This window comes from Hesperophylax consimilis, chromosome 17 (genome assembly GCF_061612785.1).
Source record: "Hesperophylax consimilis isolate HC1 chromosome 17, BYU_Hcon_1.0, whole genome shotgun sequence".
Taxonomy (NCBI): Eukaryota; Metazoa; Arthropoda; class Insecta; order Trichoptera; family Limnephilidae; genus Hesperophylax; species Hesperophylax consimilis.
Window position 1 is genome coordinate 20,049,933 of NC_142852.1, and position 18,817 is coordinate 20,068,749.

An 18,817-nucleotide genomic window follows, 5' to 3' on the forward strand; every position below is an offset into this window, starting at 1 on the left:
CATTAGTAGTGTGGAGGAGCTATTCCAGGCAGCGCGAGACAAAGAGGCATTTTCTAGAGTGATCGCCAACGTCGGGGGGACCTGATACGGCACATAAAGAAGAAGAAGGCATTTACTTTTACTCGGGAGATATTTTCAATTTGTATTGATATTTCAGGCGACTAATTATTGCTTAGAATAATTTGTTATCCTTGTGCAATGCATAAAAAACCTTATCTTATAAACATTAGTTTATCATAAAAAAATAATAGTACCAATCATAATATATACATTCTTCCCCAGCCAAAATAACCATATTGTAAATTGTAACATCGATTGAACAATTACACTGACCACATTTTTATGTTTTCTAGCCCAAGAATATTTACAAGTGTTGTGAATACACAAATGCATTTTCTTATTGGTTTAACAAATTTACAAATATGTGATATTAATTTAAAATGTTGTTTTAACAGTGTTTAAGGAGACGAGATACATATCGAACAAGTTTTCCACTATTCGCTAAGTTGTTAACAGTTTTCCAGTCAGTGCTTTAAATTATTATTATTTGAAATGAAATAAAATACTTTTGGTTTTAAAACCACGAGTTTTTTATAATTTTTTGAACCGACTGGTTTAACTTTACTCAAGCATCTTTAGGGTACAAATTATGACTGTAATAATTTAAACCCTGAAGATGCTTGAGTAAAGTTAAACCGGTCGGTTCAAAAAATTATAAAAAACTCGTGGTTGTAAAACCAAAAGTATTTTATTTCATTTTAAATATGTCAAACCACAAAGTGATTGCTTTCTACAATAATATTATTATGTGTATCGTCAGTATAAGATATTATGTTTTCGCTTAGCTTTTGTATGAATATTTCATTTACTTAGATGATAAAGACACAGATAAGGACACAGAACTGTACCTTGAGATACACCGAAATTACCAATTTTGGGACGAATAAGCACATCATTCATTTTTATCACTTAAGGACGTTTGAAAATGTTACTTTTTTCATTCTATAGCTGTACCATTTAACCCAATATTACTACATTTATGAAAGTTTCAAGGTAAATAAAACATAATATTTTAAGTCCATAACTACATAAATAATTATCAAAAAAACTGGAAACATGCAAAATGCTTCTGATAACTCAATATTTTTAATATTCTGTAACTATTATCATAAGATGTGCTATTCACGATAGCAAAAATTAAGGTTTTTTTCTAGATTATTTCCGCATCTGACCTGACGACATGTCACTCGTTAAACTTGACTTATATTGACTAAAATAGTAATTTTTGGAATATGTGAAAGGATGACTATTTGAGTGTGTAAAAATATGAGATTTTAAATTTGATTTACGACGGCATGAATACCCACATTCAGAACACGTAAACGGTTTAACACTAAAGTGTCTCCTCATATGAGACCTCAAATTTGATTTATCGCAAGAAGCGTAGTTACATTTTGAACACGAGAATGGTTTAAAATTAGAGTGTCTCAGAACGTGAGCCTTTAAATTAGATTTGTAAATGCTTACAAAGTTACACGCGGAACATGCGAATTGTTTAGCATTAGAATGAGTCAGAAGGTGAAAATTAAATTTTTTTTGAGAAGAACTTTTATGAAGACATTCGGCACATGCGAATGATTTAATATTAGAGTGTTTCAGAGAATGTCTTATAAAATTAAATTTATAATAACTTGTAAAATGACATTCCAAACATGAGAATGGTTTAACATTTGAGTGGGTCAGAATGTGTGACTTTAAACTTGATTTATAAAAGCATGAATAGTTACATTCAGAACAAGCGAATACCAACCGTTTAGCATTGGAGTGTGTTAGAGTATGCCTTATTAAACTTGATTTATGTAAACTTGTAAAACGACATTCCGAACATGCGAAAGGTTGAATGTTTGAGTGTGTCACAAAGTGAGACTTAACATCTGATTTACGACGAGATGAATATCCACATTCAGAACATGTGAATGGTTTAAGACTAGAGTGTGTCATCATATGAGACCTCAAATATGATTTATCGTAGGAAGCGTAATTACATTCGGAACAAGAGAATGGTTTGAAATTAGAGTGTCTCAGAACGTGAGCCTTTAATCTAGATTTGCAAATGCTTCCAAAGTTACACGCGGAACATGAAAATGTTGCGAAATGTTTTCCTTTTTTCGCTGAATCTTTCTGCTTAATTCTTCCCGGTTCGTCAAGTATATATTCGTCTTTCTCAGTAGGAACTGTGGAAGAAAACGATATGATGTATTATAACTACATTGTTTACCATATAATTATTATCAAAATATAGATTTATATTGGTTGAACGTATTTTAAACTGCAAATCGCTAATCCTCAAAGGATGAAGAAACCGCAGCTTGTGCGCCGCCTACATCATTTGGTGTGGCCTGTTGAAAGCACCCCAGACAAACACAGAATAACATTCAAAATATGAGGACGGTTTTCTTTCACTGTGAGTGGGAAACATTTTTAAGTCAGTTATTTACCTGAATAAATCGTGTTCCATTGGTAATTATAAAATTCTAGATGCAGACCGTAATATACTGCAAATTACAGATAAACGAATATATTATTCTGATCACAATGAAGATTTAAGCTGATGAACTGATGGAATCATATGCAAATTTATTCTTATTTTAAAGCCAGTTTTGTGTTCAGTATGCACCGATGAATCTGCAGTTGCGGATTCATGTGCGAAGAAAACCGTTCCCGTGTTCCAAGCGCAAAATTCTAGCTGCAGACTTTATGCTGCGAAAATCAGAGGAAACCCATTTTCTATTCTGGGTGTTTTTTTAAGCTGGGGACTCGCACATTCTTGTCAGTTGTAATTAAAAAAAATGGAGTATATTAAAATGAGGTTAATATGAGATATCGAGAATGCCGATATCCCCCCTCTCCCTCCCTACAAACATGGTTCCCCATTCCTACCTTACAAAGTCACTCGGATCCTAAGACGAAAAGTTATATATTACAGTCCAGGTAGTGCAGTGGATGCAGAAGGGTGCGGGAGGGGCACCCCCCCTCTCTGGGAGTGTTTCAGAATCAATAACGCGGAGGAAATAATTACCAGTTGTTATAAAATTAGTTGCGAACGATACGTTACATAATTTGGAGCAAAGCCAATCGTATGTTCGAGTGCAACGATAATGCTGATGGGCTCGCAAGCGCTCTTAAGATAAAACCTTGTGTTTTGAATGAAATGATAAAAAATTGCGGACTCAACTATCGACAACAACATTTAGTATTGACTGCTGACTGAGCCACTTTGTGAGTCGTTTTTTTTAAAGATTGTTTGTGGAATCACCAGTTTCCTGCTTGTTCCGTTTATTTATGTATGTATATATTTAAGCTGCTTCCCACCCACTAAGCTTGGAATCTGGCTACGCCACGGATTACGATTATAATTCAAAAACAGATATTTTATCTCAAATTACACGAATGCTCAAGCAATGTCAGATACTTTCGGAATAGCCCTCGTTAAAGATCGACATTCCGGGACGAAAAATTGCATGAAATGGCTTTAACCATATCTGATGACCAGGTACTCCCACACCTTCCATTTCTCATCTCCTTTCCCTCCCCGATACATCCAGCTGATTCAATTGAATTGGGGATGTCAGTCTCACTGGCTCAAGACAGTTGGGAGCACTAAGGACTCCTGTAAGTACCGCATTACATAAAAAAACGCAACGCTTTTTTCGTGATTTATTATATAAATATCTGATTAATAAGGATACCAAAAGATGGCACTGATTGCTACATTATTTGTGATTTGTAACGAAAGTCACGGCCTTTTTTGACACTAACACAAACGAGTCGTTCCTTGAATAGGAGTAGCTCACACATGTAGACTTTTTTGTGTCAAATGCAAATGAAAAAAATGAAAATTATTTATTTCCTGCCTTTGATATCTCATAGTAAAGTGAAACATTTTGAAAGTGTGATTTGAGATTTGAGTGATTTGAGATTTTTAACAAAGGAGCATTTACATTTTTTTATATAGATAGATAGATATATTTAATATCCACACAGTAATTACACGTCACAGAAAACAAGAATAATCGAACACTAGGAATAATTTAAACAAAAAAAAAACAATTAACTGTTCATTAATAATTATTTAAAAGATATGATAGTAAAGTATTTTTGTACCTAGATTCTGTGCAGTTAAATAGATCCAGTACATCTGCGTACGTATTACTAACTTCATGTAATCTGGGTAAAAGCGAGTGTTTTAAAAGCTCAGTCCTGGAATTTCTCTTAGTAATTAAGTTGAAATCAAGTGTTATTTATAAAAATTTTATAAGTTTATCATACGGGGATTCGTAAAATATTGGGTGTTGGCTATTTCGTTTATGTTAAGGCAAGTATCAAGAAATAAAATCCAAATAATAACAGAATATCCTTTATACCTGCCAACCGCTCGGAGTACTCCAAGCATTCTTTCTTTACATCCTGGTGATCTATATCAATCTCCGTGTAAGACATTTCCTCTCCAACTGTTCCTCCGGGATCTCGTTCTGTCTTGATGGTCACACTGTCCATTTCAGCGAGATCCATAGTCACTATTGGAGCAAACAAGTCGGACGGTGTCAATTAATACTAAGTACACAGTGCCAAGCGCTAAGGTACCTAAGCCGTCATAGAACATACTGAAAATTTCGGCAGTTGCTCAGCGTTACGGGTGGCAATGTTTGTAGCCATAGCAACTAGAATGTTAGGGAACGTTTTTATTTCATTCGCGCCGCGATTACTTAAATAACCCTGGGTGTAATAAATTTAATACAAAATATTACATGGTTTACTTTCAACGCCAGACACATCTTCAACCTTTCCAACACATTTATTTATAAATATTTGGTAAATATTTACCTACGACTACCGTTTGCGAAAATATTCCGTACGAGACACTATTTTGACATACCGATTTCTCGCATACTTCGAGTTTATTATTACGTAGTGTAGGGCACTGCCAACATAACAATTAAAAAACACAATCGGATAGTAAAGTTGTTAAAATTTATATAGCAAAACGGTTTTTTATATCATAGACAATGAAAAACATTTTTTTTAAATGATGTGTTAATTTATTTGTACAAAAAAATATTGTAAATAAAAAATTATTTATTAAAATTAACGTATTAAGGAAAGGTTTTTTTGGTAAAGGTTACGAATTCCGCTTCACGGTAAATATGGAATGATTACTTTGAATTAATACTTGAATTTAGTTATATTATTAAATTATTACTAAAAGTTACTATAAATGTTGGGGAACCTTTAGTAACGCCTGCTCGCGTCCCCTTTAGAGTTATATCCCAGTTTTCAAGTAGTTTGTGGGCTACGCTAGGTTTGTATAGACTGGTTTATGATTTAATTCCAATACCTATTTTCCATGTTATTTTCTGTAACAAAAAATTGCCCCTTTAATAATGCCTGCTCGCGTCACCTTTAGAGTTATATCCCAGTTTTCAAGTAGTTTGTGGGCTACGCTAGGTTTGTATAGACTGGTTTGTGATTTAATTCTACCTAATCCAACCTAACCTAACCTAACCTATCCTATAATAATCCAACCTAAACTATCCTATAATAACGCAACCTAACCTAACCTATCCTAATCTAACACATATATTAATCCAACCTCACCTAACCTAACCTATCCTAATCTAACATATAATAATCCAACCTAACCTAACCTATCCTAATCTAACATATAATAATCCAACCTAACCTAACCTAACCTATCCTATTCTAACCTATAATAATCCAACCTAACCTAACCTAATCTAACATATAATAATCCAACCTAACCTATCATAATCTAACACATAATAATCCAACATAACCTAATCTAACCTGTAATAACCTATAATAACCCAACCTTACCTAAAATGAAAACGTTTTATTTTAAAAAAATCGTAGTAAACCTTTAAATATTAAGAAACTAAATTCATCTGATGTTTGGTATCAAAGTTGATCGCCTAACAATTAACGGGTGCGTGTCTAGCGATCTCGAAAAATTGTCTATTATGCCGATTATGCCTTTCATGTTTCCTACACTGCCACTACACAAACGAACGCGAAGTATGCGAGAAATCGGTGTGTCAAAATAGTGTCTCGTACAGAATATTTTCTCAAACGGTAGTCGTAGGTAAATAATTACCAAAAAAGCAGTTAGGTCGTGTGAAGGTTACCTATTTTTTCGATTTCTATAAATTAAACGTAAAATTAATAATATATTTCAAATAAAATCCATTTAAATGCATGAACGAAAACCAAGGCGCACAACTCATGCCGCTAGGACGCGCTAGTGTAGCATGTTGTCATCAGAATGTATGGTAAATGCCAGAAGCTGGAGGTATTATAAATATTATAGAGTATTTGATGATACTTTATAATGAGATCTAAAGAAAAAAGGAATAAACACGTTGACAAATTCAAGGGAACTTACCCGAATAATGGAAGCTTAAGTCGGTGCACAGATAGCAACGGCTATCGCAAGATTAAAAAAGTGATTCAATGAAGAATTATATATAGAACAGTTTGATGTTATCTTTCGGTAACTGTGAAGTTTGGGTGTAAAATAATAATTACTTTACAAGATATTTATTTGTTACCTTACAAGCTTCTGTCAGTTTGAAACCGGTGTTGCAAGTATATAAATAAAAGTTAAAATTGTTTCCATTTTTTATGATAAAATAATGTTTATAATACAAGGTTTTTATGCATAGCACAAAGGAAAACAAATTTTTATTTGCCTTTCCTACAAAAATAAATTTGGTTGTTTACAGGTGAAAAAATAAAATAAGCAGTAATTGTCGATTGAAGTACTTGTACATATTGAATTATTTGACGGGTTGGGAATAAGCCGACGTAGTTCAGTGGTCCAGAGCATCTGACCGGACATAAGAAGTTGCGGGTTCAATTCCCGTCGGCCGCATTTATTTTTACTCGGGAGATATTTTCAATTTTTACGAACATTTCAGGCGAGTAATTGATGCTTATAATAATTTGTTTCCATTTTACTAATTAGTTCCTTGACTTTATTACGTTTCTTACTTAAAAAGCCCTGGACTATTGACTAATTGCAACCATCAATGCACTGAACAGATCATTTAATTAGTGCGTTTTTGGTAAAGGTAAGAGAGAGAGAGACAAACAGCTTATACATAAAATATAAATATATACATGTTAAATACAGTCAAGCCAAAAAAGAGTTTTTGTAGGATTGGCAGTGAAGCTAAATCTAGGGTAAAAAGAAACTGCCTAGCAGCCATCTTTTATGACAAACTTTTAAATGATTTGTAAGCAAAGTGTTGCATAATGAACTATTATAATTCATTTGCTTTGTATTTTTAAAGTAACTATTAATGGAGTTCTACGAATTTAACACAGTTAAACAAAGTTTTTGTAACATTTTTGACAAATGAATAATGGAACCGGTTCCAAAAATAACCGGTTTTTCTGAATACTATTGTTGCAAGTATTAACCTAAAAGGTCTCGGACTGAGCTATTTGAGAGCAATTTGAAGCCGCGAGTAAGAGGGTATGAAAAATGACTTAACCTACTTCATATATGTCCCATTCCTTGCCTAATCAAATGTTTATCCTAAAAAATCACCGTTATAATTCATCAATACAAAATAAAATAGTTCTTTTATATCAGTTCGCTTACAAACCTTCTAAGAATTTATCGCACAAGATGGTTGCTAGATAATTTGCCCTCACCCTAGAGTTGGCTTTAGTGTCATTCATACAAAATCGCACTAACGTTCTGTCCTACGCTCCAGCGCCTCTGCGGTGCAAGAGTTTTGAGTGACATTAAAGTCACCGGGACAAGACACGGCAGACTCTAATCATGCCATCTCTATCGGCATTGAACATTGAACGTCAATTTGACATTTCTCGTTCCGTTCTTTCTCCGTAAATTTGTTTATTACAACAAATTTACGCATTTAACAAGTGTTTTCTAGTATATTTGTTATAAAAAGTGAACTATAACATTAAATTATACGTTCTGAAATCAAAACAACTTTGAGAAGCTCTGTTATAATTGTGTTTTAGTGACTTTTAAAAAAACTGTTGATATTTTAAATAGAACATTTTGTGCGTCACATCCAAGAGAACTACTCAATTTGCAACGGAAAACGATACAGAAGGTGTGGCTTAATTTTTTTAATACTGTTTAACCTTGCTTATTTATATATTTACGTCGTTTCTCCTCCAAGTTTAGACAGAGAGGATGACCCACCATCCTTATCTATCTTGGCAAGCACTCTTGCTTTATTCACGATTAAAATGACAATGGAGTCTTCTTCGACGGAAGAAATCTTCCCAACAAGCCTGCCATTGATATGCTTTGTGTAATGCTAAGTGACCAGCTCAGGCACAGAGGATCCATCCAAGCCAGAGTCCACTTAGCCTCCAGAAGCTGGGCGTACTATACAATACCCGCAGATAGTACACAACTAAATTCTCGCTCTGAATTGGAACCCCAAAATACCCATGTCTCTGTGCAGAAACGGTCAGTACGTTTGGATGATTCCTCTGTCTTAACAAACGTATTGCAATCTTTAGAGCACAGGCTACAGGTGGAAATACTGTCCTTGTTCTACCAGTATTTAAATGGAAGATGTTCTGATGAACTAGCATCATTGATACCTTAAAAAAAACACCCCAAACATGCGCCCAAAATTTGTACATTTGTCTCATGAGAACGGGTCATTTCTGCAACTTGTCCTTGATTTCATCAGCTGAGTAAAGATTTGCCGGCTTCTGTGTTTCATCCCACTCTTTAAAGAGGCATTGTGTGGAGTTAATGTGAAAAAAAAACCTGTTTTTATGTACTATAATGAAAATAATCGCTTTTGCAAACATCCATAGGCATAAATAAGCCAGTCTCTCTCATGTAGACCTAACGTGAAGTAATATGTTTGATGTTGCAGTCACACTGTCGTCCCACGATCACGAGCCCTCCATGGAGCAGGAGACGCGCCTGACGGAGCGGCAGCAGTTGGTCTGCGAGGACGAGGACCTGGTCGGGGGCACCTCCGTTTCCCCCGCCCTGTCTTCCTCCATCAACTCCGCCCGCGCCGTGCAGCCCACACCCCCGCAACAGAGCACCAGGTACTAGCTATGTGCTCCATACGGGGTGTTCTGTGTCTTACCATCCACCAGCTACCTCACCTGTCCTCTGACTGTACAATTTCCCTGCGTTTGATCCATTGATGTAACCCTAAGTGACCACCTCCATCGAAGTCATGTTAGTCTCTCAGAAGTTGGGCTTACTGTACACGGCACGCAGATACTGCTAACCCTGTACAAATCGCCAGTCCACTCCACTGTTGAATTCGGCAGCCACCTCTGGTCTAGTACCCCAAAATACTTGATACCTTGTAGAAACGGGTGGTCCGTTTGATAGATTCCTCTATCTTAACAAATGGATTGCAAATCTTTAGAGCACAAGCATCAGGTGGGAACGTTGTCCTGGTTTTACCGGTATTTCAATTAAAGGTTCTCCAACGAACTAGTGTCATTGATCCCTTCATCACCGGTGCATATTCGGGAAAGACGCTAAACGCGTGTACAACATTTGTACACATCTGACACTAGTCACATGAGAATGTGAAGACAATTCAGCACACCTATAAAAAGTGCTATAAAATTATAAAAAGTGATGAAACAAAAACTCGGTTAAATAGGTTACATATTATGCAACTATTTATCCTTGTTTTGTGTTTCACTTTTCATAACTTTATAGCACTCTTTATAGGTGTGTTGAATTGTCATTTGGAGGAGTTATCATGGAATCGAGAACGGGTCGTTTCTAGAACTCATTTTTGAGTTTACATCTCTATTAGAGGATTGCACCGATTTGCAAAAAGACTTATCATCACTTCATGAATGGTGCACACTAAATGATTTATAAAATGTGCCGTAATTTCATTCACAAAGATCATTAATAAATTCTCAAACACATATCACATTAACAATATCCCTTTACTAAACACAACTTCAATCAAAGACTTAGGCGTGACATTTGACTCGTCACTTAGCTTCAATAAACATGTAGATACAATTTCAAAAAGTGCATCACAAGTATTAGGATTAACTCTAAGAATCACAAATTGTTTTAAAAGTACAGAATTAACTTTAACATTATATAAATCAATTGTGCGAAGTATTTTCGAATACGCATCAACAATTTGGTCTCCCAATTATGAGATTCATAATTATAGGATTGAATCCATACAAAGGAAACTAACCCGTGTAATCCTAATCGTGAAGGTTTATCTGGTCAATTTGGAACATATAATGACCGAATTTTGCACTACAAACTACACTCACTGACGGTCAGACGTAAACTTTCTGACGTACTGCTCCTACACAAAATTATACATGCATCAGTTGATACACCAAACATTTTATCCCAAATTAACATCAATAGTATTCCATCAAGAAAATCAACAAGGAAGATGAAAGACATTTTCCATATTAAAGCCTACCACACAAATACAGGATATTTTTCCCCTGTACCGCGAACATTAAGAAATTATAACATTATACATGGCTCTAATAATGAAATAGACATTTTTAATGACCAATTTAAACACTTCAAAAAAATGTATTACCTTTAATCATATTAAGCTGATATTGTGATGAAACCCTTATATATACCTTTTACCCATTCTTATTTGTTATTTACTTCTGCATATTTAGCTTATTCATTTTGTTACTATTTTTGTTATTATCATTTTGTTATTATTATGTATTTAAACATGTATGTAAATTCTTGGGCACCATGCCTGTTTTATGTACTTAAATAAAAATAAATAAATATTGTGGAAAGATTTTGCGGGCCCCTGTGTTTCTTCCCTCCTACAAACATGAATCTCTTATATATACTCATGTTTATTTCTACCTCGCCTCAAAAATAACCTCCACACGGCATCTCCAAAGATGGCCCAGGTCCTAAGAGAAATTATTTTCCTCAGAACCTCCTGTATGAAGTTAACATAAAAAAAAATCCTCGTTCTCTTCCGTTCATTACTAAACTTCTGTTAAATTTTTTTTTGCTTCCAGGATAGCCTTTGTGAGTGAGCGGCCGCGCGCGAGACCGCGTCGCGCGCCCGCCCCGCCTCCCGCTCCAGCTGCCACGTCGGGCGCGCGCGCTTCTCGGCAGGATGCGCGCCGCACGCAAGCCGACCTGCTGCGGCTTCTGCGCGCATTCGGCGCCCCCGAAGCGTCTCGCGCCACTGCTCACCTCGCCGACATCCGCCAACAGCAGGACGACCTGGCGCGCCTGCACTTCAAGTAATTCAACCTTCTTCTTTAGTCTTTATTTGTATCTTCAGGGTATCCCAAGCGTACATAAGCGATAATATATTACAAAATAATTACATTAATATTTATAAAACATTATTCCCAATGAGTTTAATAAAACTCATTTCTGGAAAGACAACATACAATTGAATGGAAATTATTTTTACATAAGAATTAGAATTTAAAAGGGACTTCAATGAATAGTGTACATATTGATTTTAAAACAGACATAATGGTAAACGTAACGTGCCTAATAATATTTATTTATTTAACGCCCAGAAGGCTTTTACATGGTTGGTAGTATAATTTTAATTTGACAGATACTTTGAAACATAAAAAATAAGAATAAAATTACATTTGATAAAAGCTATGCAACAAGTCATACAAACACAAGAAACAAAAACAGAAAATTACAGCTATTTGTAGGTTTACATGATGTGTTTAGGAGTATTGTTGAAATAAATGTTTTAAATGATCCACAAAACTTGCCAAGTTGGTATTGAATATGTCAACATCACCCAAGTAATGATTTCCCATGGTGTGAAGTCGTTGTATCGGAGAGTGGGCAATGTAGTTACGCTTATGTGTGCTGCTGTAGAATTTTGTATTTTGTCGTGTTGTTACTGTGGGTGTATGTATGTTTATAAGTTGCAGGAGTTCACAACAGTCGAATGTAGAGTTAAGTATTTTGAATAAGAACGTTAAATCGTTTATTTTACGTCTATCTTCTAATGTATGTATTTTTAGAGTATTTAATAAGAAATTGTATTTTAAGTCTTCGACAGGGATATTTAATTTAAAATTTATAAAACGTAGAAATGTATTCGCTCAATGTTGTTAATGTGAATTTTGTAAGATGGAGACCAAACTACTGAGTTATATTCAATTAGACTTCTTACTAGAGATACGTATAATAGTTTAATGGCTTGTAAAGAATTAAAGTTTTTAGTTGTTCTTAATACTAAGCCTAGTGTTTTCATACCTTTGTTCACAATTTGATGGATATGATTGGTGAAACTTAGTTTATATACGCGTTCATATATGGCTATAATTTGATTATTTTATCAAATTCACTTTTCGCAAGTTTAAAATATTAAAAATAACTGACAATGATAGACATATTTATTTACTTATAAAGCGGAGACAGTTTTCATGTAGTTCCCGTGAGCACTTAGGCCTTAGGCCATTGTGATATCTCCCATTTTACCTCATTCCTTCAACCTTTCCTTATCTGTGGTGTGTATTTACTACACATTGCTTCTAATAACTTTAATAACTCTATAAATATAATAAATTCTGGGTTCAGATTTTAGGTATCCCTCCGTTATACATTTATGCACTGAATTAAAAAATAATATTTTACATAGTTTTCAAATTCAATTAAAAATCAGAGATTTTTGTAAAAATCGGAAAAAAATACACCAATACAATCAACCGTGTGATACTGCTACGCGAAGAGTGTGCGAGGAAATGACACGCTATTGTTGTCCCGCTTTAGTTCGCTATGCGTGAACATGAGAAATCCACACGTACGCAGTTGTATTTTTATTTAGACCATCGATAGCTACGACCGCATAGCTGTGTGTGTGCACTGCTAGCCGCGCCAGCCAGTCTGACGCGGACCGTCGTTAGATGTGGACCCCTCACACGTTTGTTTAGCATCTGCCGATGGTTTTTTCATGTTTTCAGCAATTAAATTACAATTATTATCACTTTTGATATAAAATACAATAAACATAAGCGATTAGCTATGAATATTCATATTTTTCGGATATTAAATCGCTTATTTTGAGATGTGTATTGACTACACAGCACCGGAACGCGTGGAATTTTTTAGCACAGTAAGGGAAAGGTTAACAGTAACCCGGTCCCTTTTATAAAGTTCACCAGGGTTGTCATTGGATATGTGGCTATGTCTTCTGGTTCCACAATGTGTATTCCCAGCTCTCATTTCTCTTCTCCAATCCCCTTTAGCTCCCTAAAGGTCCCACGAGGGAAGAGGGTCTCAGATAGACTCAAGTAGAGTCACCCATCCATAGCTTTAATTTTTAAGAAATGTATCATTAATTATTGAAAAAATAGCTTTTATACATACAGGGTTTTCCAATAAGAGGTGTTATTTTGATATTGCATCGTAAAAGATCAATGGTTTCGTTGCTTGTGTGGCACGTAGCGCCGTCTTGTTGAAAGTTTTTTTTATTTTTTTTTTATAGTGAATACCTCACAAGAGTCCCAACTGCTCCCGTCTGGAGCCAGTGAGACTATGGCATCCCCAATTGGGGGATGTTGTGAGGCTGAAGGTAAGTGGGGAAGAGAAAGAGGAAGGTGGGGAAGTACCTGGCTATTCAGATCTAGTCACTAAACACGGCTAAAGCCATTTGGAGCAACGTTTCAATTCTGAATGGTGGTCTTACACCAGGGCGATACTGGTAGTATCTTCCACTCTGGAACGTGCCGCAAATATACTATATATTATTTTAATTAATTAATTGTGAAATAACACAAATTAATCAAATAAAATTTATTTGCGCACGCCGGGTTCGAACCCGCGACCTTCGGAATGGCAGTCCAATGCATTACCACTGGACTATGCCGGCCGTCGTAAACGTTGTCCAGATCAATACCATCCAATTCCGGCCATAAAAAATCATTAATCATCTCTCGATAGCGCAATCCATTCACCGTAACTGTTGCTCCAGCCTCATTTTCGAAAAAGTAAGGTCCAATGACTCCGCCGGACCATAAACCGCACCAAACAGTCACACGTTGAGGATATAGAGGCTTTTCAATAGTGACTCTTGGGTTTTCCGAGCCCCAGATGCGACAATTTCGCTTGTTGACGAAGCCACCGAGGTGGAAATGGGCCTCATCACTCAAGATGATTTGCATTTGATTCACTCAAGTGAATTTTAATAATTTCAATGCGTTGTTGAAGCGTGTATCGTTCCATTTTTATTAATGGCGTAGTTTTTACTTGTCAAATGTCAAAAAATGACAGCTTCAAAAGTACCATCTACCAAAATAGCGGGCTATTCAAAATAACACCTCTTATTGGAAAACCCTGTAGCTTTAATTTTGCGTTTTCATAGCATTTATAGCTAAATAGGATATCGTCTAGGAATGGGAGTGGGCAAGAGGAGAAAAATAATTAAATTAGCAAAATAACTTGGAACATGTTTATTGTATTATTGATTGAAACTCAACATGGCACATGTTTCTACAGTAGAGTGTGTCATGGCACATGTTTGTTGTACGATCTGTCAATACAAGATTATATCGACTAAAAAATCTTTCTGCGTCAACACTATTCACAGGAAAAACACCATTCGTCGCTTTGATTTGCGAAAATATCGTTAAGGCGATGCCATACGTAGATACTAATGCAAAATCATGTGTTTTTGGTTGGAAAACTTGGTCACCTAGAAATGTTTCAGATGCTTTAATTAAATACTGCGAGTAGAATACATCTTGGCCTTTGAAATAATCGAGTATTTTTTAGATAAGTCTTTTTATAAGCCCAGAAAAAAATAATGTAAAGGCCTATGAAAACTGCTTTAAAGTTCAAAATCTCCTACTTACGAACCCATTTTCGGTTATGATTTTATTGTATAATGTGGCAAATTAAGTTATCTATAAAATGATCGAAAAAAAATTAAATATTTATGCCTGAACATCCACAAAATAAAATAAAAGGCAGTTTTTGGCCATGTTTTTTTCTTGCATAAATCAAAACAGGCGGGTGGTGTTAAGCGGGAATTTAAACCTTATCGCCATCTACGTAAGGGTTGTTATTGATAGCGGCTCAATTTAAAATATTACACGACGTAGTGCATCGCATTAATGCTATGAACGGGTGTCTCTACTCATAAGGTTTAGCCAGCGTTAGCAATGTAAGTGCGTGAAAATATATATATTTTTTTTTACGACTTGATTACAAAACATCGACTTTTCTCTACTTTCTATAAATATAATATGCATTAATTATATATACAAACCTTCCGGAAGAAATTCTCTAAGTGATAGTGAAAACCTATAATAATAATAATAATAATTTATTCCAGGATGTGGGGAGGTTAGTGCAATCCCACACGTCCCATATATGTATACATATTTTTTGTACAGTAGGTATGTGAAATTGAAAAAAATATATGACAGAGAATAAATTAACAACAAAGTAATTGACAACTATGCAGGGCGTGGTCTTGAGTGAGCTTGGGCCCAGCGCTCACTCAGGAGTAGCGCTTGGTGCTGGTAGGCTGCGGTCACCAACGTGTTGGCGAAGGCCATTAGCCGCATCCTGGCTCCAGTGACCCGGTGTCTCATCAGGCCGGCAAATCCATTCAGTCCTAGTTCCGTGAACATTGTCGATGCGCTGCTGTATCTTCGGTATCCAAATATGATTCTACAGGCGGAGTCGTTCCATCGAGCAAGTTCGGTAGTGACACCATGTCTCACACGTATACAGGCCAGTACAGAATGCGTTGAACAGTATTTTTTTAGCGGTATTGCTGCATTTGAAAAATCTGCGGGCAATCATGTTAGACACTATGCTTAGGCTTCTCCTTTGTCGTTCGATATCGCCATCGTCCGGTAGGTCTTGATTAATAATGTGCCCCAAGTATTTCACGTTCGAACATGTATTTATTTTTGCCTCGATAAGGTATACGGGGAGCATCTTACTTGTATCTTGACTTTTTCCGTGGTGGAACGCAATCAATTCCGTCCCACTTGAAAATCAATCCCAAAATCCGTTGCGTAGTTTAGAAGAACTAAGCACACAAACAGACTATTTTATACTATTTATATCTTATTTATTTGCTCCCGTATATACACAATATGAATATGAATGTATATATGTATTCAAATAAAATTTACTTGTGCACGCCGGGATTTGAACACGCGACCTCCAGCTTGCTAGTCGAGAGCCTTTTACCCCTCGACGACGGAGGGCGTCATTGGATATTATTAATTGTTTGGTATTCCAGGTTGGGTTCGGACCCCGATGCCCCCGCCAAGCCGGCCAGCGCTCGCGAGTCCATGGGACGACTGGTGCGCAGTCTGGAGCAGCTCTCCACGGCCATCGAGCAGCTGCACCTGCTGGGGGACCTGCCAGCCCCCGCCCCCACACCTGTCCCAGTTTCCACCGTGACAGAGGCGGAGCTGGCATGACTTGTTTTAACCTAACCTAACCTAGCTAATATTAGCCTAACCTAACTTAGACGACTTGATCTATCTTCTTAATCTAGCATAACCCAACCTAGCCAATACTAACCTATTTTAAATTAACGTAATCTTGCTAATACTAACCTAACGTAACTAAGATGACTTGTAACGTAACCTAACCTCCCCTGACTTGACCTAACCTAACCTGACAGCACCTGACCAACTTCATAAAATGTAATTAACTCCTCTCAGGTCTCAGGTAACATTCTGTTAGAAGGTCAGAGCATTTCCGCTTTACAATCAAATCCAAATAAATTTAATATTTCTGAACGTATCCGCAAACTGAAAACTGTTTTTGAAAGATGATAAATCACACATTCAAATTTTATGATTTGAAATAAACTTTTTGTTTTTTGAAATATAAAAATTTTGAATGAAAACATAAAAAAAATTGTAACTAAAATTACTGATAATGAACAAATGTTAGCCACCTCACTTTTTTGTTGTTTCATATAAAAATAATTAATTGAAAATCCGCAAAGTGTCATAAGTTATTTTCAAATTGCGGTCGGAACCTTTGGTTCCATAAACAGGGTGGCCACAGACCTGGAAAACCGGGAAAACCGGGAATTATCAGGGAATTTTACCGAACCGGGAATTATCAGGGAAATGTCAGGGAATTTTAAAATATTCTTAAAATATCAGGGAATTCCAAAAATAAAACGAAATTCGTTATTTACGATTTGTGAAGTCCCAAAGTTGTGTTTTATTACTTTTACTTTCGGCGTGTGTAACAAAAGATATGCCGACAAAGACAAACTAGATAAGTAGGTATTTTTTATTATTATTTTCGTAAATAGCCCTTGCAACACAATCATGTCGTAAACCACCCGCCTTGGTTTTTCCCCTATACTATGTAGGTACGAAATCTGTAAAGAAAAAGCTAGAAAAGTTACAACAAAGTGTCAAAAGGGTCGGACACCCAGTACGGTCGTAATAAAATTTAAAGATCATCATTATCAACATTTTTACCAAGTGACAATACAGTAGAACCTCGTTAATTCGAAATCCACGGGACATCAAAAATCAAATTTCGAATTAACGAATTCCCACGTAATTCGATTTTTTATGAAAAAAAAAAAAAAAAAACGTCGAAAATCGATTTTCTCGGTCGCCTCTTCAAATACGGGTGGTATTTTAGTTGTAAATTCGTTTTAATACTAATTATTTCTTTATTTTCGCGGCCGATTACCGTAGCGGCGGGCCCTTTAAATTCAGATATTCGCAATAAATTCGTAAAAATGCTATATTTTTACGCGTAAATCGAGATTTCGCTGCCGATTTCGGTCGCGGCCTACCCTTTAAATTGAGATATTCGTAAAAATACGATATATTTCCGCGTAAATCGAGATTTCGCGGTAATTTTCCGTCGCAGCCGGCCCATTATTTCAAATACAGTGGTGCCTCACACAACGAACGCCTCGCACAGCGAATGCTGCACACAACGAACTTCCTTTTCGTTCATTTCACGATTCATACAACGAACTTCGCTTCACACAACGAACTTCGCTTCACACAACGAAGTCGCCCGATCTTCTACGATCACTGCCGATTAATTGCATCCTCCCGCGCAGGCAGTCGTTAGACTCGTTAGTCACTGCGTAGTACGCTTAACTTACGCACGTATCGCAGCAATCGTTCTTCATTACGAATTAAATCGCACACGTATCACGGCAGTCGTCCTTTTAAGATAAACTCAACATTTTTTTTATATGATGGGTTCTAAAAAAAGCAGGAAGGTGATTTCTCTTGAAATGAAACAGGAAATAATTAGAAGGAGTGAATGTGGGGTAAAACAGTGTGACCTCGTCAAAGAGTTTGGCCTCAACAAGACCACCATTTTCACCATTTTGACAAACAAGGATGCAATAAAATCAGCCAAAGTAGCCAAAGGAGTATCAAAACTATTTAATGAAAAACATAGATCTTCAATCCACGAGGAAATGGAGAGGCTATTAGCGATTTGGATTAAGGACAGGCAGGTGAAAGGTGACGTAACAACCCAAGATATTATCTGTTACAAGGCCAAGATAATTTATGAAGATCTAAAGAAAAACATCCCTGGAAGTAGCAGCAATCAAGATAATAAAGAAGATTTCAAAGCCAGCAGGGGGTGGTTTTTTAGATTTAAGAAAAGGTATGGAATCCACAGCGTTAATATGCATGGTGAGGCTGGCAGTGCTGATAAAAAAGAAGCAGAAAAGTTCTCTATTAATTTTCAAAAATTTATTATGGATGAAGGATACTGCCCACAACAAGTGTT

General features: G+C 36.1%; 1 protein-coding gene across 1 annotated transcript; it reads left to right on the forward strand.

Annotated features, from left to right (window-relative positions):
• The first annotated feature begins 7,771 nt into the window (after positions 1–7,771).
• LOC149416172 (uncharacterized) lies at positions 7,772–17,648 on the forward strand. Its single transcript, XM_089642069.1, has 4 exons — positions 7,772–8,168; positions 8,955–9,135; positions 11,092–11,322; positions 16,317–17,648. The coding sequence occupies exons 2-4, from the start codon at positions 8,987–8,989 to the stop codon at positions 16,498–16,500; spliced, it is 564 nt and encodes a 187-aa protein (XP_089498195.1). The 5' UTR covers positions 7,772–8,168; positions 8,955–8,986; the 3' UTR covers positions 16,501–17,648.
• The last annotated feature ends 1,169 nt before the right edge of the window (positions 17,649–18,817 follow it).